The 21,909-nt window shown below is 38.4% G+C and overlaps 1 protein-coding gene across 2 annotated transcripts in view; it reads left to right on the top strand.

Annotated features, from left to right (window-relative positions):
- Cubn (cubilin) overlaps positions 1-21,909 on the top strand; it is a 222,821-nt gene that overhangs the window by 27,589 nt on the left and 173,323 nt on the right. For both annotated transcript variants that reach the window (XM_036188531.1, XM_036188530.1), the window contains exons 15-21: positions 4,471-4,652; positions 6,891-7,053; positions 8,058-8,248; positions 17,015-17,159; positions 17,875-18,053; positions 18,775-18,940; positions 19,318-19,534. In XM_036188531.1, coding sequence (XP_036044424.1) covers positions 4,471-4,652; positions 6,891-7,053; positions 8,058-8,248; positions 17,015-17,159; positions 17,875-18,053; positions 18,775-18,940; positions 19,318-19,534 — 1,243 coding nt within the window. The remainder of the gene's footprint in view (positions 1-4,470; positions 4,653-6,890; positions 7,054-8,057; positions 8,249-17,014; positions 17,160-17,874; positions 18,054-18,774; positions 18,941-19,317; positions 19,535-21,909) is intronic.

The following is a 21,909-nucleotide window of genomic DNA, read 5'->3' as shown; positions in this document are numbered from 1 at the left end:
ATCACAGATACGCTATAATCAGGACTCTGGGTTGTGTTATATTCTGTCAACAGTTGGTTTTGTTTTAGCTGGCAGCTACAGCATTGACAGATCACCTTGATCCAATTGATGCCAGAATTGAGAAGGGCGTTTCAAAATGTCCTCTTAATCCCAGTGGAGTACCATGGTTCCTGCCCTATGGTTCTAGCTTTGCTGAGCTTTCCATTCAGTTTTCAGGATGTTTACAAAACTCCTTCCCTCCTGACTGGGTCTATACTAGTAGTAGGTTATTCATTCTCTGCAACTTTGGCATCCTCTGGCTCCACACTCTGAACTAGTCTCAGTTAGATATCCTGTGCTCTCTTCAGTGTATCAGCAATTAAGGCTTCTTCTAATTACTGGGGAAACTCCCACAAAAATGTTTGGTGTTGTTTTCATGCAACTGCTTTCTTAGATGATGCTCTGAAATCTTGACTACTTGAGAAACTTCATATTTTTGTGGACTTCAGTTAGCAGAAGTTATTGTCTCCTTTGTTTACCTCTGTACAATCTGGAAGTTACACACAGGAAGAATTTCAGGATGAGTACAGGGTTCAGCATATAGGCTTCTCCATTGTTCAAAGATCACAGTACCAGGCTCTCTGTTTCTTGATACCCCCAAACAGCAACAACAAACAATAGTTCTTAATACCAAGAATCAAGCACTGTTGGAGTTTATTTGATAAAGACTACTTGTGTGTTCTATACATCATCCAACATTATGAATTGTAGTGTTTGCATCCATGTGCCATTTATAATGTTGTAAAATGGTTCTTGGGTCAAAAGTTCTATTTAATCCATTTTTTAAATCTGGCCAAAGTGTCCACTTTGGGTAGCACATCATATCTTCTTTTTCTTTAGTATTATTTTAGTATTAATCAACAGTAAGACTGTTGATCTTGGTTGATCTTCTCATTCCAAAGTGTCTCTTTTGTTCTTTCTACAGTTTTTTGTTTGTTTTTGGTGTTTTTTTTTGCAGCTTTTAAATTCATAGGAACTCAAAAAATGATGAGAGTGTATGATTTATTAATGTATTTATTACTTTAAATTATCAAGTGGATTATAAGTTCACTATGTCAGATATTTACTTATACATAGACACTAGATTCTTGGACCTAGAGAATATGCTCCTTGTCAATTTGATGCAAATTTGAGTCACCTGAGAATAGGACATGTTAATGGGTCATTTTCTTACCTGGTAATTGATGACAGAGGGCCTGTCCCACTGTGGCTGGTATCATTCCTAGGCAGGTAGTCCTTATTTGTGTAAAAAGTCTAACTGAGCAAGCCATGGAGAGCAGGACAGTAAGAAACATTCCTCCTGGGTCTCTGCTGTTTCAGTTCCTGCCCCCAGATTCCTACCTTGGTTTCTTTGATGACCACCATAACCTAAGCCAAACAAATTCTTTTCCTCCCTAGGTTGCTCTTGCTCAGGTTTTATGGGAGCCACAGGAAGCAACCTAGAACACAGGAACTGTGGAATACATTTACAATTTGCTCCCTTTTCTATTGGTATTTCAGTTAATGACTTGGTTCTCCAGAATTCTTCAAAATGATTATTTATTATTCCATTTTGTTTTTGATATCTAGAAATTAGTATATTTGATAAGAGTTGATGTGTTTTAAAATATTTTCGATACTTTAAAAATGTTCAATTGTTTCATTTAGTGAGAGTTTTTTTTCTACTTTGTTTCTGAGTCTGTTTGACCAGACCCCAGTTACCTTTGAAAGTTGCTTTGTTTTCCAGTTTGAAAGAATGTTCCAGACCATTTCCATGTTTTTACGGTCTCAGCACTGTAAAGGGCTGCTTCCTGAAAGATCTGCCATTCTTTCAATGGGAAATGGACTTTAGATCCTATGTATGGGTGCTGGGAATGGTTTCCTTTGCTGGGGCTCTCAGTGTCTCTGGAGAACTCAATGAGAAGAAGTAGAAAATGCCTTTTTAATAATATTATTAAGGGAAGTAAGTGCTAGACCTGCGGTAATCCTGCAATATATAGTGTATTGAGATTTTAAGGTTTTTTTCCCTTGATATTTATGGCTCTTCTCTCATCCACTAAAAAACATGATTTCCAGTGACATTAGCATATCACTTCTGGATTTGATCCTACAAATTTGATTTTCCAAGGCCAATGCCAATATTATCACATACTGGAAAACTATTTAATGCTTTGTTGCTGATGTTTTATGCTGAAAACATTTTATGCGGGGCATGCTGGTACACATCTATAGTCCCAGTACTCAGGAAGTGGAGGGCAGGAAGATCACAAATCCCAAACCTGTATGACAAACATAGCACAACCCCATCTAAGTAAGTAAATAAATGAAGCTAAAGGTACATTTTTTCTTGGCAGTATTATAGGGTTTTAAAGACACATATTTTTAGCATTCATGTTTAGCTTTTCAGTGTGGTGAAATTCTTTCTTTCTTTCTTCCTTTCTTCCTTTCTTTCTTTCTTTCTTTTTTTGTTGTTGTTTTATTTTTTCAAGACAGGGTTTCTCTGTGTTGTTTTGATGCCTGTCCTGGATCTTCCTCTGTTGACCAGGCTGGCCTCAAACTCACAGAGATCAGCCTGGCTCTGCCTCCCGAGTGCTGGGATTAAAGGTGTGCACCACCACCTTATTTCTTTTTGTTTGTGATTTTTAAGATTATTTTAAATGTCACTTTATAATTGTATAAAATGTATGCACAGATGCTAAAGCCATCTCAATAAACATTGTGCATTTTCAAATGTCTAGCTTCCATTCCTGACTCCTGCCCTGCTGTCTGCTATAAGTAGATGGCTTTTAAAATTAGCTTTACACTTATCCCTCCAATGGTCACACAGACTAATACTTACCCTTCTCAGATAAAAGGAAGCATTTCATATTCAGAGGGTTTCCTTGTCCTTCCTGGCCACTGGAGACTAGATACATCACAGCCTAGTCAATCAAATGTGTTTGATGGCCATTTTGTCTGTTTCCTCTAGTCTTTTGAAATATTAGATTTTATGGCAACAGATATATTGTATATTGGCTTTATTCCAACCTTGCCACTGTGCCTTTGGGATTGTTTGGTCAACAAGCTTGCAAAAGGTTTTGCTAGTTTATGTGACATATTTCTTCTGCAGTTGATAGACCATTCTATAGTCTTACAACAGTGTGGGACAGTGACTATTTCCCCACAGCCAGTCTAGTAACTTGTTCTAAAAATTCTGGGCTTTTATCACTTCAACAGTCAAGAAAACTTATCTCTGTGGTCGCAGAGATGCTGGACATTTTCCTATGTGTACAAAGGACACTGGAATCTTTTCAGTGTACTCTCTCTTCATATTACTACTCTTTTTAGAAATTTTCTACATTACAGATGATAACTGTTATTTATGACATTTACATTTGATCTTTAAGATTTTACTTTGACTATATTATTTTATGAATTAAAAAGCTTTATGTTCATAATAATTTTTAAGTTAAGTTTTATAAGAGTACCTTTCTCTGAACTTGGATGGTCCCTGCTAGAAGCAATGAAAAACTATGTAACTAATTGTTTCAGGTTTTGCTTTGCCTGAGTGTGGTTATCTGAATATAGTTATCTGAATATCATATCATTTTGCATACTTAAAATGTCACCTTAGTTAATTTCTTTCTCAGGGTATATTTATCAAAGTCCAGAATAGTTGGTATTTCTACTTTTTGATTCTATAGTAACATTCCTTACTAGCCACCACAGATTCTTCATTAAATAAATGTGAATATTAAAGAGAAAGAGTTCTTCTTCACATTTCCAGTCATTGAGTACCATGTAAGGAGCTGGTGTGGTATGCTGTAGATGGCACCAGGAAGCCCCATTCAGTGCCCTACCTGCTTCATTCTGGACAGTGGCTTAATCACCATATATATTTAAATGTCCTCATTTATAAAGTGAAAAATGTATTTATTTTATAATTTATATATTACAAAATTTATATATGATTGATATATAAGACAATTTATTTTGTAATTATATAATATATAAATATAATAATTTATTGTAGTATACAAAAACCCTTCCAAAAGAAAATTATGTGTTCCTTAATTGTTTTGAAATATAAAGTGATCTGGTTCATGGAAAGATGTAGGGGCTGCCAGAAGTTCCAGCATTTTTAGAGTTAATATATAGAAACTAATCTTCAGGGCTAAAGAACTGAATCTATATTCTCATTATTTATGTCTCAGAAGGGTCATCTCTGTGTTTTAAATCACATAACTGTACAATGTTCTGTAGGTACAGAGTTCCTGCATGGGTGACTTGTTTACTTATCAGTTTGTAGTAGATTTATAGCCATGAAGTTGGGCAGCTCCAAGGACTCTGTAATTCATGAGGACCTCCTAACCTAAACTCTTCATAGTTATGGAAAAGATCTTGCCTCCTGACAGCAGAGTCTATGTGAATTTACCCCACATATGAACTTAGTCATTTTCCTTCTTGTTTCAGAATGTGGCGGCATACTGACTAGTGATTATGGTTCTATTACATCTCCGGGGTACCCTGGAAACTACCCTCCAGGAAGAGATTGTGTCTGGCACATTCTAGCTAGTCCTGGCTACTTGATAACATTTACCTTTGGGACCTTGAGCCTGGAGAGCCACAGTGACTGCAGTAAAGATTATTTGGAGGTAAAGCAAAACAAACCCAAACTACATTTAGATAGGCCTTCATATGACCAGCTCTCAGGACACAGGTTAATGATGGGCATGGATGGCCCAGGTTTGTTATGAATACTTAGGCAACCAATGCTAAATCTTTAATTTCCATCACTCTAGTTTGTTACTTTATTTCTAGGTTTGTCTTGAGTGTGGAAGAACTTGCCTTGCCTTCCCCCATCCCTTACTGGAGATTTAGGCTCCTGGAATGAGAATAAATCCTAAGCAATGACTGTCTCCTCCAATATAGACTCCAATTTTTAGTTGTCCAAGGCAAGCCCTCAGGGTGTCCCACCACTTGATTTTAGTGGGCCGTAACGATTCTGTGGAAAGGGTTGTCAGTGTTAAATCTCACTGGGAAATGTTGAAAATCACCCTTAAGAGATGAGTCAGTCTGCTCTATCCCATTAGCAAAAAATTACAATATAGAGGAGGAAAGGGACTGTTGCATTCAAATTCCATACACAGTTAGATACATCAAAAACGTTGCTCTCCACTTGTAGACTGGAAAGGTCACTAAGGAGATTGAGTTCATGGGTGCTTCCTGTCCCTTTGATACCATAAATCTCAGTACCCTACAGCTAAAGAGACAATGAGACTTTATCAGTCCATTAGAGAAGGATGGAGTGCTGTGGAATTATTCATAAAGGATGAAGGATGCAGCTGCCAAGCAGGTCTCCAAAGTTGAAGTCATTAGTCATTAGCAGTGGTAATAATGGATTTGAAACCTTTGGGAATGACTCAAAGATCAGCTTCTCCTTGGAAAGTCTTAGTAAAATATCCTTTAAAAAGTTGACAGTAAAAAGTGAGTTATTGTGAAATTAATATTCAATAAATCCCATCAAATTAAGATTAAAGCCTTTTTATTCTTACATATTAATTCCTTAACACCACATTATAGAAAGTATCAATCACCTGGACAATATTGAACTCCCTCTCATTTCTCATCAGTGTTTCAAGGAACTAGTTGCAAGTGAAAAATAAAGTAACATTGCCCTATAAATTTGCTGCCAATGGAAAAATTAATTTGAGTAAATGAAATTGACCATATGAGAATATTCTTCAGTTCATTCACTCTTTGGTGTTCAGTATAGTATAGATTTTTGCAATTATGTCAGAATTATTGAGTGGTCAATGTGATTTATCTAATGCCTAAAAAGCCAACAAGGGTTTTTAACCCTGGAGATTATGCAAGACCCTAGGTTCAATATTCGGTCCTGTTAAAAAGAAGAGAGCAAGGAGCCGGGGAAGATGGGGGAGAAAAGAATAAAGAAAGAAGAAGAGGTGGAGGAGGAGGAGGAGGAGGAGGAGGAGGAGGAGGAGGAGGAGGAGGAGGAGAAGGAGAAGGAAACCATTGAGTGGAGGTTACATTATGCATGTAACCTCATTATAGGTTGGGTAGGTGAAATGGTTCAGCTGGTAAAAGCACCTGTCCAGTAAGCCTGAGGGCCTGACTTTGATTACCAGATCTGACAATGGAAGGGGAAAACTGATTCATGAATATTGTCTTTTGACCTTCATAAAAATGACCTGTCTACAAATACATATGCATGCTTATAGATACACACACACACACACCCCTATACCTATAATACACACACACTCATAGGCACATACACACAGATTTCACACACATGAGAACATAGAAAAAGAAACAGTTTGTTTACACTGTCAGCATACAGGATGCTACTGTATTTAGTGCTGAATGACCATCACAGTTGTGCTTTTAAAGGCATCTTTATGCTTCTGCTCTCCCATCCATATGCATCTCTCCGCACACCCTTGTTCTCACCCGATCAGTTCTCATTACTACTATCCATTCTCCTATTTCCTTTGAAATACTCATTTCCTTCAAATTACTAAGATTTCTTCATGTTAGGGAAGGGGAACCATGAGAGAAAACACTGAACTTTACATCAGCATAAGAAAAATCCAAAGTATGTATTCTGCCCCAGAGTTGAAATTCCAGAAGTAGATGAGGCATTTGACAAGACTGTGAGCACACATTCTTTACCCAACACTGACTGTGTGTTAGTTATGTATATGACATGGAAATGTCCTACATGATAGATTTTGTTAATCCAGTACTTCAAATTGCTCTGCCTTGCTACCATACTTAAACGACAGGTTTTTCTGAGGCTTATGTCCCAAGTAACTTGATTAGTGAGAACCTGACTTCTTTCAACTTAATGACTTGGTCTTTTGTTTTAGATTCGAGATGGTCCTTTCCAGCAAGATCCCCTTCTTGGGAAATTCTGTACTTCTCTGTCTACCCCACCGCTCCAGACTACAGGCCCCTCTGCCAGGATTCATTTCCATTCTGATGCTGACATCACTGACAAGGGTTTCTACATCACCTATCTAACCACACCATGTAAGTAACTGACCCACTGAGGACTGGCCATATACTGGGAGTATGGTGCTGTGCTCACAGCTGCTTGTTATGGGGATGCCTAAAATGAAGGCTTTCTTAGATTAGTGTCATACCTTCATGGATATTTCTCATACCACTTCAAATTCATTATTTATCTCCACAGTGTTAAATACAACAACACCCCTTAACCTTTCAACTATGGGGTCCATATTATGATGGAGACTACAGGCACCTAAAACGAACTAGTTCAGAACCTCAGTTCCCTAGTGTATTTTCTGTTTCGTTGCACACAAGTTTGTTCATGAGCACAGGACAGTCTGTTTGAGAGATACTTAGCTTCATTCTTGGATCATGTCCAGTGCACAAAAACCAACTTCCAGGAAGGTATTGTTCCTGTTCCTAGAGTTTAATTCCATACACTTAGCTATGGTGCCTTTAGTTACATTCAGACCTGGAAACACAGAACAAAAATGAAATACTGTGTGGTTTTCATTTGAGTGAGTTAGGGGGTTTCGCTTTTGATGCCTATTAATGTGTTCTCAGTGAGAATTCATGGGGGAAACACCTTGTAAATCCCTATAGCAGGAAAAATAATAACATTCTCATTGGTCCCCTTCTCCCTTTGCTTTGGCTTCAGGCTGAATGCACAGTCGTTCTCAGTAGTTCCTAGCTGTCATATCTATCTACCTATCTATCTACCTATCTATCTACCTACCTACCTATCTATCTATCTATCTATCTATCTATCTATCTACCTACCTATCTATATCTACCTATCCATCCATCTATCATCTATCTATATATCTATATCTATCTATATATCTACATCATATGTACATATTTATATGAAATTGAAAATCTTATAATGAGTGGCATGGACTTACACATGGTAGACAGAGCAGAGTGGAGCAGGAGCGAGCTAAAGTTTTGACAATTGACTCTAGTGTATCAAGCCAGAGGATTCCCATCCCCATAACCATTCCCTCCTCCTTTGTTCTCCTCAGCGGATCTGCCCTGTGGTGGGAACTACACGAACACCGAGGGTGAGCTCCTTTTTCCTCCCTTGTCTGGACCTTTCAATCGCAACAGACAGTGTGTCTATCTCATCACACAACCCAAAGGAGAGAAAATAGATATCAACTTTACCCACGTGGAGCTGGAGAGCCAGATGGGCTGTACTCACACTTACATCGAGGTAACCTTTCTACTCACTTACCCTTGGGGACACTCATGACAATCTTCATGTTCTGTTGAGTGGTGGTCTTCAAATGGCTGTCAAGCCAGGGGCATCTAGATCTCCAGAGAGCTTGTCAGAAATGGCCTTTCATACCTCTCCTCTGAACCAGCAGCATGGGGAGTGGGAAGCTGCCAGGTGAAGGGAGAGTTCAAGTGCTCAGGGGATCTAAAAGGGTCCGTCTACCGCAGACCTAAGGAAGGTGAAAGGACAAGAACTTGCTAAGGGAGCCAGGGAAGCATGAAAAGGAGAGCTGAAACTAGAAGCTCGCCATAGTGCTCACTTATGGGTTGTTCAGTGGAGCTTTGATCACCAAGGCGCATGCCCATGAGCAAATGTAACTAGATTTTCTTGATAGGATTAGAATTTCTGGAGCAATTTTATCTGCCAGACATCATAACACAGAGAAAATAAGATATTTGCTCATATTGCTGGGCCAGTCTTGACACAGTTTTACTGACTCACTAAATCCTCACATCCTCCCATTTTAATCTCAGGAATCCTAGGCTTAGAGAAGTTAACTTTCCTGCCCACAATTGATGTTTAGTAAGTAGTGGTTTGAATTTAGGAGTTTCACTGGTCTCTTGCAAGAACAGACTTGTAACTGTATGCCTTTAACCACAAGAGAAGCTTAGTCTTCCCTAGAGAGTATGGCTCTGTGAATTCCACACCTTATTCTCAAGTCACAGGAGACTGTGAAGCCAGGCATGGTAGTTGTCACAGATAAGCAAAAACATCACTGTGTTATGGAGGGACTCTGCAGAGTTTCTCTGTATTCCTGAGGAGGGTTCTTCTACTAATGCTAGCATCTGTGAGTGCATCTGGAATGATAGACTCTGTGTTTTCGATGAATACTCTCCAAGAATTTCTACCCATCTAGTCAACTCCTTTAAATTGCTGTGTGTGGGGGGGGGGTGGTCACAAAACTGACTGACACCCAGCAACTTAATTTGTAAAGTAGAGTGGCTAGTATTTTGTATTTAGAATGGGACTGGGTTAAATGATTTAAGTTATGACTTCAATTCTGTTGTTAGAAGTCAGTGTAACTTTGGGCAATTTTTTGAGTACTTCAGTTTCTACCTCAGTAAGATGCCTTATCTATTTATTTAACCTCTGGGAGAATAAAATCAAGGAAAGAAATGAGAAAGAAAGCTTTAAAGGTTATTACAAATGCCAGGTGGTGGTGGTGCATGCCTTTAATCCCAGCACTCGGGAGGCAGAGCCAGGTGGATCTCTGTGAGTTCAAGGCCAGCCTGGGCTACCAACTGAGTCCCAGGAAAGGTGCAAAGCTACACAGAGAAACCCTGTCTCGAAAAACCAAAAACCAAACCAAACCAAACAAAACAAACAAACAAACAAAAGGTTATTACAAAACATTATAAAAATTTAAGGTCTCCTAGACTAAATTTTCACTCTGGCTTTGAAGAGCTTATCAGCACAGAATCAGCCAATAAGACTCTTCCATAGCCAGCTTTATAACTACATTCTGATATGTGCACAATCCATAAGGTTGTGATGGAAATTATAAAAGATCATTGGTATCTTTAAAAAAACATACATTTTTACACATTCCTGTACATGCGCGCGCGCGCGCACACACACACACACACACACACACACATTTGCATGCACACACAGAGATATGCATACATGCATGCACACATGCACGCACACATGCATGCACACACAGACACACACATCTCAACTGAAGTTTCTACTTCTAAAAACACATTCGCCCATGGTCAGGGTGACATGGCTACAAAGGGTGAATTCAAAGAGAGATTAACTTTTAGTTCATTTGTTCTTGCCTATGAGAGCTTTTCAATCAGTACGATAGATCTTTCCAGGACACAAAGCAGTGCCTCTCATTAATTTCTTATGTGGCTTCAGCCATCGGGATTACTCTGAATGAAAGGCATGGGAGGTAGCGATGAAAGTTTACGTTTTTATTCCAGAAAATTCCAGTTGTAGATTGAGTAAGAATGTCGAAAGTATACGACATTAAGGCTGAGGCTTGAAGTAGGATATGGAGGGAAATGAATGGGACTTTACACCCCGCTTATATCCCAAACCATATACCCCACCCAGGGAGACTGGAAAAGGATCATTACAGGAGAGGCTGATGCATTGGGTGGGCCTGCCTTCTAGAGAAACAGAAGGGTTTCTGGGGAAGATCTTCCTTCTTAGGAGTGTGCTGCATCCTTGCACAGCCTCAGGGGCCAGACCTGACTGGGGTGGAGAGAGAATGGAAAAAAAGCAATCACACAGACCTGCAGAATAGCTGGGATCAGGTGTGCTGTACTCTGTGATGGAGAAAATGGAGCATCCCAGAAGCTTAGCTTACTAATTATGTACAGTTGGGCAGGAAAGCAGGGCTATTGCATACAGCTGAACAAGAACATGGTCTGTTGCATATGAATAAACAAGGAAGCAGAACTATTTTATACCAATGAACAAGGAGGCAGGTTGAGCTGACCTTGGTAGAAACAGTCTCTATAGGAGAGCAGTCTTCAGGACATAGATATCCATGGGAGAAAGCTGTGGTGGACATTCTCTGCACACACTATCAACACAGATCATAGTCAGGCTTTGCCATCCCTCCAAGCTTCATTCTGGGTGAAAGCTTTGTCACTTTTTTGTGCATCTGAGGTTAAGGTCTTTGACATTGTCACATCCACGTCAACAGCCCAATTCACTCAGGACTGTACTTGCTCAGGACTTCCTCCACTCTCCACAGACATGGAAATAAATTCTATATTTATGACAAAAAATGTAAAAAATACTATAAAGGAGTGAAATTAAAGAAAAGTATTGAGCTCTTGACTTTATCTCTGCTATGACTGGTCTGAGATAGCTTCCCTGAGGACAGTACATATTGGGTCTACAGGTGGGGAGTTGGCAACACAAATATTCAAGAGAAAGAGGATGTCAGATACAGTGGCCAACACAACCCCAGACACCAAATGATATAAAAGTATGATAAATAAAAAAACCCTAAAAACAGACTATAGTGACTAGAATCATAGAGAAGTAAAGAAATGAATTAGGCAAATACTAATCCTGTGTGACCATACAGGCTGAGATAAAGAGGTTGTGCTGTGCTCTGAGAGCCCTGGAACACTATAAGCAGGCTCTTAGCACTGTGCCTACCACTGAGTGGTCTTTACAACACAACAATGAGAAGGATGGGAAGGAGAAAGGGAAGCTTGTGTGCTGGGGTTTAGAATCAGGAGAGAAGATACTCTAGGAAAAACAGATTGCATTTTTTTGATTTTAGAAAGTAAGTTTTAAAATCTGATAATTTTATTGATAGAGGTATTGGAATCAATACTATTTTGTGAGACCTCAAATGTTCTGAAAATACTGAAATGCTGGCCACAAAGTGCTCAAGCAAGCTAATGAAGAATAAAAAGCAATAGCCAATAATAATGATATTAATACTAATGTAATTAGGCCATGCCTGGTGTCTCTCATCTTCCATCCCTTGAGTATCATTCTCTCATTTGGAGGAAAGCCACAGTCCTTTCCCATTCACTTGTGTTAGATGAACATAGTTTTTAAGATCAAGTCCCTCCGCCACCAAGGAGGCAATCGGCCTGCAATTCAATTCACAGAGAGTATGTTAATATGTTTAATGTTACCATATGGTCAGGTTCTGGCTTCAACCCTTGGATGGGGCAAATCTAGTTTTAGCATATTTGGTTTGTGCTGAATTAAGCTTTCATACTTAAATGGATTTAAAAATTTGTAGTGTAAAAACAAATTGGGATAGTTAGCTCACAGAGAAATGCACACGTGCATTAAGCGTGGCTTTGAGATGAGACCTGATCTCTTCCAGATGTCAACGTCTGCTGCTTACTCAGCTCTACAGCTCACACTTACAATTTCATATGAATTATGTTTGCAGCCCAGTTAATCTTTGCTCTCTGTAAAGGAAATAGTTCCTTTATAAGAATGCAGATTTTAATGGGCAATTGTTTTTTAGGAGCTAGTTCAACCTGTAAGTGCCATTTGCAATGCTTCACAGGCTAAATAGCCTGGGTTACTCATTATATCTTGGGCCTTTGGGGTTCTAATGTTCAGTATTTACAAAATGAATAAACAAGTCCTTGAGAGGCAGGCAGCAATACGCAGTTGGTGAAGAACTTACCTTGTAAGATGAGGGCCTGAGTTTGATCCCTAACCCATGTGTGGTGGCACACATTTGTAATCCCAGCGCTGGGGTGTTCTGTACAGGAGGCTCCCTGAGGTCAGCCAGTCTAACCTAATACCTGAGTTCCAGACCAATGAAAAACTCCATCTCAAAGGAGGTAGATGATGTTTTTGAGGATGACACGTTAAGGTATCCTTTGACCTCCACTTGTGCATGTACACACACATATATACACACATATAGATGTGCACCCTCACATACATGTGCACTTGTACAAACACAAGCACACACTCATATACAGTGAAACAAAATAAACCCTTGAGAAACCCGAACCCAGTTACAGAACACTGGTGTTTTGCTCTGGCCCTGTGGTTCTTTTGTAAATGTGATCACTAAATTAATGGATGTACTATACACCCTCTGCAAGTGAAAATTGCATGATATCCATGACTTCTTAAAAGAAGAGACACTTTGGTACTACAAACCAGGTTTCAATATTAGTTATCTTTCTTTAGGTTGTGTTGTAAAAAGCAATTAATAGCATTCCCCGGCAAATCAAACATGATAACCAACAGACCCCATGGTTTATTACTTGCTTACTGTTTGCCTGCTCAGCTGGTTAGTTTGGGCTCTGTTCTGCTTGAGCTGCTGCTGCTGTCTTCTAGGACTTTGACTTTGTAGGACCCAGGCTCCTGGTCTTTGTAGAGGAAAAAGTAAGCAATGAGTGAGTCACCCAATGACAGCCAAAGCCTCTATGAGGAAATAAGTTCATTTTATCTGCTCGAATTCCTCAAGGCTGAGCAATTCCTGTGGTGAAGCTCACAGTCAACAGAAAGGATTGTCAGTGCTCCATCAGGAGACATGGCAAGTCTCACAGCAGAGAACAGATATTGAGTCCTCTCACACAAAAGAAGCGATTATGTGATTAGGAAATCGTTTATTCTAGCATCCAAGCACAAAGAAGAGGATTTTTTTTGGATGAGAGTATGAATTTACAAGTGCCAGGATATTAATTACAAATGAATTTGGGGTCAGTTAGAGCATTTGATAAATTTTATTCTAGTATCTCTCTTTAAAATGTGGTGGTTAAAGTATTGCTCTGCCTGGGATCCAGGAAGAGTTCATGCTTTCAGAATTAATAAGGTTTCCTTCTACAAAGAGAGAAACCCAGCCAAAATCAATTGCACCTTCCAGGTTGAGGGCCCTTGAGGCCAGTAAGCTCCTCTTATAACATCTGGATGGCAGCTGCATTCCCCTTGCTAATGTCCTTGAGTTTCACTAATCAGGACCCGGGGGACCAGCCCGCTTCAGCTTGCTCTGATGCGGACTGGCTTTTTTTCTTCCTTGTCATCTTCTAATTGACTAATAGAAAAGAGAGACGATGGTCATAGAAGAAGCAAGCAGGAGCTGGGGATTAGAGGGCAGGGCACTATGTTACCATTGCTTCTTGTGTTCAAGTCTCCATAGCATGTGTGCCTCTGTTAAAGGCCGATTGTAGAGTCTGTACTTTCACATTAACTGACCAATGGGAATTTGTCAAGCACTATAAATACCTACTTAGAGAAGGTTTTGTTTTGTTTGTTTGTTTTGTCTTTGTTAGATACTTGAAAAGACAGTTTCTCTCCCCTCCGAGACCTGTTGTTTGGTCAAGTAGCATAAATTGACTTAAGTATAAGAAGTTTGTGTTGCAGATGTCAAGAGTAGGGAACTGGTAAAAACCTGATTCAGTGGAGTGGCATGCGATTACCTCACATGGGCGAGCTTTTAAAATAGTTTTAGTTCTTACCTTCACAGAACATCCTTGGATGTGGATCCACATGCAAATTAGTCTGCATCTGAGATGTTCTCATGATAGCATCCCGGGTATCATACACATGATATATGTTGACTAGCATCCTTCCAGAACTTTGTGCTTCTACCAGTTTTGGAGAAGAGGAACAGTGTCACAAATGTCCCACTGTCCCACCAATCTTTCCTTTACTAGCCACTGCCCTTAACCTAAATAATTCTTGTCAACCTCAGCTTAAAAGACATGTCTCCTGAGCACTCCTTAATTCCCTGCATGCAGAAATCTTTTCTACTTGAATATCTTTTTCTGCCCTCATTTTACTATCCTGAAATGAAATTCATCCATATAGATTGCCACACATTATATTAAAACATTAAGTTATGATTAAAATTAAGGCAGCAAAATAAAAACCGCATTTATTCCAATATGTGAGATGCCTGGACAAGCTTCAGTTTAAGATAAAACAGAGTCGGCTGTTTGTCTCCTAAACTACCAGGAATTCTCCAGAATAAATGCAGACCGATGTGGCTATATGGGCTGGTGGCAGACTTCTCTGAAAAGTGAGATCCTCTTCAGCAGCTTTCCTGAAGGAAGAAAAAAAATACTTTTTCATTTGTATTCTACTGGTCATCCAGGGGGAATTGCAAATATTAAAGATTTCCAAAAGTACTTTATGTTAGATACTTAAAATTGGACTAGATTTTGTGTTTAACAGCCAAAGTTTCACCTTAGTGAAAAAATCACACAGGATATTAGAGAATCCTTGTGTGTGACTCTCACATTTTAGTCTCCCTAGTGGTGTGAATATTAACTACTCTATGCTGATCATGTCCCACCAACATCAGAATAATAGATAAAAAACAAAAAAAAAATGCTCCCACAATTTCCCAAATGCCTAATTATGGTGCCCACTGGGAAGCCCTGGTTAAGTGATAGTGCTGAAACCTGCTTCTGTGGGAATGTCACACTTGCCATGGCCCCAGAGAGTTCCTGTGCCTGTCTTCAGTGCCTGTGAGCACTGACTGTCCCACAGCACTCCCGCCAGCACAGGGGCTCGATAATGCTAATTGAGAGTAGACTGATATTGGGGTGCTCCGTCCTCCAAAATAATGTCATGGAACTAGAGTCTCATATATATCCTTTGTATAATTCCCAACTGTGGAGAGAATCTCCAGTGTTTCACCTTTACAAAGGTCAGAAACAGAAAGAGTGTTTTTTGTTTGTTTGTTTGTTTTTTAGTCAATGTTTTATTACCAGAGATCTTGGGAAATTTCACAGCCATCTCATAGACTCCTTATCATCTCATTAGCTAGGCTTAGATGGAGTAACTTGCTACTGTTATTAAGGCAGGAAGTTGGTGGCAGATGGGGACAGGAACTGGGCCCATTGACACAGTTTGTAGCCACTGCACTGACTTGCTTTAATTTTTATTGCATTATTTATCTGTTTGTGTATTGTGTTGGGGGTGGGAGCTGCACTACAGCATGCATGCTGAAATCAGAATTCAGCTTAGAGAAACGGACTCTCTCCTTCCACCATGTCAGTCCTGGGGAATCGAACTTGGGTTGTCAGGCTTGGTATCAAGTGCCTTTACCCACTGAGCCAATGGTCTGTACATTTATTTTCCTAGAACTTTGTTTAGGATTCTGTATGTATAATAGTAAGCAAAATTGATCCACAGTTTTTATTTTTTACTGTTTATGTTGGAATTTGATAATAGAGAGCTGTGCTGCACCTGGGGACCTTTGAACAAGTTTTATGTGAAAGTTATCTGTTCCTTAAACATGCAAAAAGACTTAGCAAATACATATCATCCTCTTACAGTGCTTCCTCCTTGAGGAAAGTAGGGTGAAGAAACTGTGTAATGAAGCTCCACCTGTCCATATACACTGATTCCTAGTTTCCTCTTCTTCAGATCCTTTCAGTAATTTATGTAATTTTATGAAAATAATCAATCTTGAACATTCAAATACTTTAGCAAAGACCTGTACACAGACTTGCATTTAATTGATTGAATGTTTCTGAGACTCACTGTTTGTAATGTTTATAATTTTTGTTTTGTATCCTTAGATAGAGTTATTATTTTCTTATTAGATTTGTCTAAAATTTGCCTTTGGTATCCCCATTCACAACCCTCATTTAAAAAAGCTGTTTTTTGGTGTATTTATGATTCTGCTTCCTTTTGTATTTTAATTATCAGGTTTTACTCTTAGTACTTTTTATTTAGTGGTTTTATTCTGTGTTTAGTGTTGATTCTGTAAGCATGCTCTCTCTCTCTCTCTCTCTCTGTTTCTATCTCTCTGTCTCTGTCTCTCTGTCTGTCTCTGTCTCTCTCTCTTTCTGGGTATGTCTCTTCCCTCTCCTTTCCTCCTGCCTGCCTATTTTTTTAAATCTTTTATGTTTTTGGTAATGAGCACAGTTTATACCTTGAATTGTGGGGTTTAGGTGAATTTTCATCTTTTGATATGAAATATTCTTGGCTTTTGTTGGGGGAAACTATCTTCAGTTACAGATTTATTTCCTCTTTGATACTGTGGAAATTATTAGCACATTTTAAGAATTATGTAGTTATAGACTGTATTGACTAAAGACTGTATCAACATTTAGTACTACTAGTTTGTGCTAAAATTGACCTTCTGACTCCTTCTAAATATAATAGAGACACTAACTCATTAAACTTTTATTTATTTCGAATGTGCCATTGACTAGTCTCTAAATACTACCCCGACTACTGAAGTGACTTTCTTGATTAGTGTTACAAACCCTTCTTTACTTTTCTGCTTAGGTTAGAGACCATAACAACTTACTTCGAAAGATCTGTGGCAATGAAACCCTGCTACCTATTAGATCGATTTCTAACAGAGTCTGGATCAGACTGAGAATAGACGCTTTAGTCCAGAAGGCTAGTTTCAGAGCTGACTATCAAGTTGGTAAGGAAACTTCTGCTTACTTGTGTGTGCATATGTGTATGTGGTACGTGTGTGTGTGTGTGTGTGTGTGTGGTGTGCTGGTAGAGGCCAGGGCATTGATCTCTTCCTCAATTCTTTCCACCTTATTCAGATAGGCCCCCTCACTGAACGTAGTACTGCAATTCAGCTGGATTGGCTGGCCAGTGAGCTCTAGGGAGACACCTATTTCTGTGCTCTTCCCATCCCCCACCATATACAATTGTACTCAGCTTCATGGGTGCTGGAGATCAGAACTCAAGCATATGCTTTTTTGACTGAGCCATGTTTATATCCCAAGCTGTTTTTAAATTATTTTATTTTATGTGAATGGGCATTTTGTCAACATGAATGTCTGGAGGTGTCAGATTCCCTGGGACTGGAGTTGAAGGTGGTTGTAAGCTGACACATGGGTGCTGGGAATCAAACCCAGATCCTCTGGAAGAGCAGCCAGTGCTTTTAACTGTTCAGCTATCTCTCTAGCCCCCTCATGGTCCTTTCCTATTTGTTTTTAATGTCAAATTTATATTATTCTAATATTTTATTTTAGTTATTATATGTTCTTGAATGGCACAGAAAATATTCCCAAAGAAGTGTCACATTCTGCTGTGTCTTTAGGCAGAGTTAGATTTGTAATGGAATTGAGGTCAAGAATTTTTTTATTTCTGAGCAAAAATGGTTATCATTTTTCTATTTATAGCTTGCGGGGGTGAATTAACAGGAGAAGGAGTCATTCGCTCACCTTTTTATCCTAATGCATATCCTGGACAAAGAACCTGTAGGTGGACCATCTCCCAACCCTTAAGACAAATTGTTCTTCTCAACTTTACTGACTTTCAGATTGGAAGTACTGCCCCCTGTGATACTGATTACATTGAGGTAAGAGTGAAATATCATTGAATTATAGTAAAAGACACTATATGCTGTTTATATGAAAAGGTCCATTGTTTGTACAGACCAATATCTCATAAGTATAGGTATGAAGTTTCCTAGCAGAAGACTACTTAATAGAATCCAGTATGTGATTATATACCATGATGGAGGGGGAATTTTTCACTAGTATGTTTAGATTACTATTATATCCTAAAAATCAGTGGGCATTATAGTACAAAATATAATAGCATCAAAAAAGTAAAAGACAATGTATTCACTCAAGAGAATGCACAAAAAGCCCTTGACAGAATCTGTCTGCTTCTTATAATAAAAACAGTTTTAAAAAACTGTGGAAAGAATTTTCTTAATTTGATATAAGGCACCAAAACCACATAGATACTACTATATACAGTGATGGAAGTACTAAATGCTTTGCCTCTGTGTTTGGTTGACAGACAGGCATGCCATCTCATCACTTCTGCTCAGCCTTGTGCTGAAAACCCTCACTAGAGCAATGATGTAAGAATAAAATGCACCCTGAATGGAAAGCAAGAAATAAAACTTGTTTACTCACATTCCCCAAGAGACTACTGATTCTGCACACACCCGCTCCCCACCCACACACAGAGAGTTGTTGATTTCCAATAGCTTCTTCACCAAGGGCAACAGTTTTCCAAAATGGATATTTATAAAAAATTATATATATATATATATTGTTTTACTTTAGATTGGTGCCAGTTCTGTCTTGGGATCGCCTGGAAATGAGAAGTTTTGTGGCACAAACATACCATCATTTGAATCATCCGTGTATAATGTTCTTTATGTCACATTTGTGAAAAGTTCCTCTATGGAAAATCGTGGCTTCACGGCCAAGTTCAGTACTGATGATTTAGGTAAGAACATGTCTGTCTCTCCCTCTTTTATGCTGCTATCAGAATATGTGAACAGTTAAACAGGGATGTTTGCTTATGTGAGTAAGGCTCTGGATTCAATCCCCACCTATGAAAACATGAGTTCATTACAATAAGTGAATTATGTAAAAATCAATTATTCTGTGAAAAATTACAAAGTACACTTAAAAACAAATACTTATCAATAGTTACTATAAATCTATTAGTAAAAGTGAAGACTAAGTTATCATCAATGGCAGATAAGAAGCAACAGTTTTCTTCTGTGCTTTTAATCAATTATGATAGGCACATTTTATTTGGGACCCATGTATCTTATTCATTAACTGTTGTGATAATTATTGTTGTTATTATTTTAACAGAATGTGGAGAAGTTCTCACAGCATCAAATGGAGTCATTACAAGTCCTGGTTATCCAAATATCTACCCAAGTGGTGTAAATTGTACCTGGCATATAGTAGTCCAGCAAGGCCAACTGATTCGTTTGATATTTGATTCATTTTACCTGGATTTTCATTACAACTGCACAAATGACTACCTGGAAATTTATGACATTGTTGATCAGATATCTCTTGGGAGGTAAGACTGTTTTATTGTTTATACTGAACTTTCAAGCACAGCATATAGCATATATTTTTTGTGTGTGTGAGCCAGTATTGAACTTACATCATTATATATATCAGGTTTATTTTATAAATTGGCAACATATTTTGACCTTTCATATGATTATATTTTGAAATAAAGTGCATGGAATCATAAGATTTACCTTACTGACAAATACATTATTTAGAATATTCATCCTTCTACTGGTAATAACACAAAATGTCCACCTGGTACATATTTTTTAAGATATGATATGTCATCAACTACAGTCACCTTGCTATATAATAGATATCTGGTAATAGATATAATGTCCTCTCATTTCTACCTGATTTTACCAACATCTTTCCTTCCTTACTCCTATGCCCCAATCACCCTTAGGCTCTGGTAAGCCCTATTACTTTATCTACTTTTTAAGAATCCATATATCAGTGATATCATGGGGTACTACTATTTCTATGCCTGGTTTATTTAAGTTAATATAATATCTTCCACATTTACCTACTTTGTTCTGAATGGCAAGATTGCATTTCTTATATATATCACATTTCCTTTATTAATTTGCCTGTTGATGGGCACAGGCTGTTTCTGTATCTTTGCTATTGTATGTTATGCAGTAATGAACCCGAGTGCAGTTATTTCTTCAGCATACTGATTTAATTCCCTTCAGATATAGCCTTAGTAGTAAGGTCACTTGACCAAAAGATAGTTACAGTTTTAATTTCAGAAGAACTTCTGTATAAGTTTCCAAAATGGTTTCCACCTACTCACTAACAATGCATAAGGGTTTTTTTCTCTACATTCCCAACAATAACAAAAAAATTCTCTTTTTTTATAACAGCAATCATAAGGGGATGAGACTGGTGGAGTTTGAATGAGGATGGCTCCATAGGCCCCTATGTTTCAATGCTTGATCTCAAGTTAGTGGAGCTGTCTGGGAAGGATTAGGAGGTGTGGCCTTGTTGAAGTGGGTGTGGCCTTGTTGGAGGAGAGGTGCCACTGGCTTTGAGGTTTCAAAATCTCACTCCAGCCCCAGTGTCTCTCTGCCTTCTGTCTGTGGATCAGGGTGCCTTGGTGACTATTCCTGCTATGATGAGAATGGAATAACTTCAGCTGTGAGCAAGACCCCAATTACATGGTTTCTTTTTATCAGAGTTGCCTTGGTCATGGTGTCTCTTCACAGCAATTGAACAGTGACTAAGATATATCATTGTGGTCTTGATTTTTCATTTCCTTGTTAATTAATAAGTAATACTCCCCTTTGCATAGATTCATGACTCATTTCTATATCCTGTTTGGGATAATGCCTATTCAGGGCTTTTGGCCATTGTTTTGATCAGATTACTTGTTTCCTGTTGTTATTACTAAATGATTTGTATTATTCAAATATCTTGGGTATTAACTGTTTCTCCAGTGTATAGTTTGCCATTCCATGGCTGAATCTGCATTGTGCTGGGTTCTTAGCTTTGCAGAGGAATTGCAGATTTCTAGAATCCCATCTGTCTGTCTTGGCTTGCCTGTGCTTTTGAGGTCATAGCTATAGAAATCCTTGTCCAGACCCGTATCATGAGGGGTTTTTCCTGTGTCTTTCATCTAGTCACTTCTCACATTTAACTCTTTAACACAATTTGAGTTGATTTTATTTTTATTTAATTTTTCTGCATAAGCATATTTGGGTTTCCCAGCATTTAGCACCACGGACAATCTAGATAGAGTCTGTACATCTCTGTGTTGATTTTTCCATACTTTTAAATCTATGTGATACAGTTATTTATTTTAGTGTCTTTTCTTATTCGGTGATTATGTAATTACTTTCTATGTTTTAGTTGATCATTCTCTCTCATTATGAGTTACACTTTCCAGTTTCTTTTTGTACTTGATATTTTACAGGCTGTTAAGAATTTTTAATTCTATGTTTGGGGCAGGCACCAGTCATTATACATTCTTGTAAAAATATTTTTGGATTTTGTCCTGTAATATTATTAAGTTACTTGAACTAAAGTTGGTCCTTTCCAGTTTCCCATTTAATTAATTTATTTCCCATTTTTTGAGGGATTTCCTTTATTTGATAGTTAGTGTGTTGAGAACTACTTACACACTTCCCCTAGAGTTTCAGATGTTTTAGTGCAAAGTTAAAAACCAGCCTCTATTATTATGTTTGTGTTGAAAGCAGAGTTCTGGCTGCGTTTTAAGTATCTATCTATCTATCTATCTATCTATCTATCTATCTATCTATTGTGTATCAGTTTATTGACTGTATGTATGTCTGTGTATCACATGGATGGTGCCCACAGAGAATTGGATCCCTGGAACTGGAGTTACAGTTAGTTACTAACCTCTATGTAGATGCTAGG

Source organism: Onychomys torridus, chromosome 5 (assembly GCF_903995425.1).
Source record: "Onychomys torridus chromosome 5, mOncTor1.1, whole genome shotgun sequence".
Classification (NCBI taxonomy): domain Eukaryota; kingdom Metazoa; phylum Chordata; class Mammalia; order Rodentia; family Cricetidae; genus Onychomys; species Onychomys torridus.
This window is presented reverse-complemented; position numbering and strand designations above follow the sequence as displayed.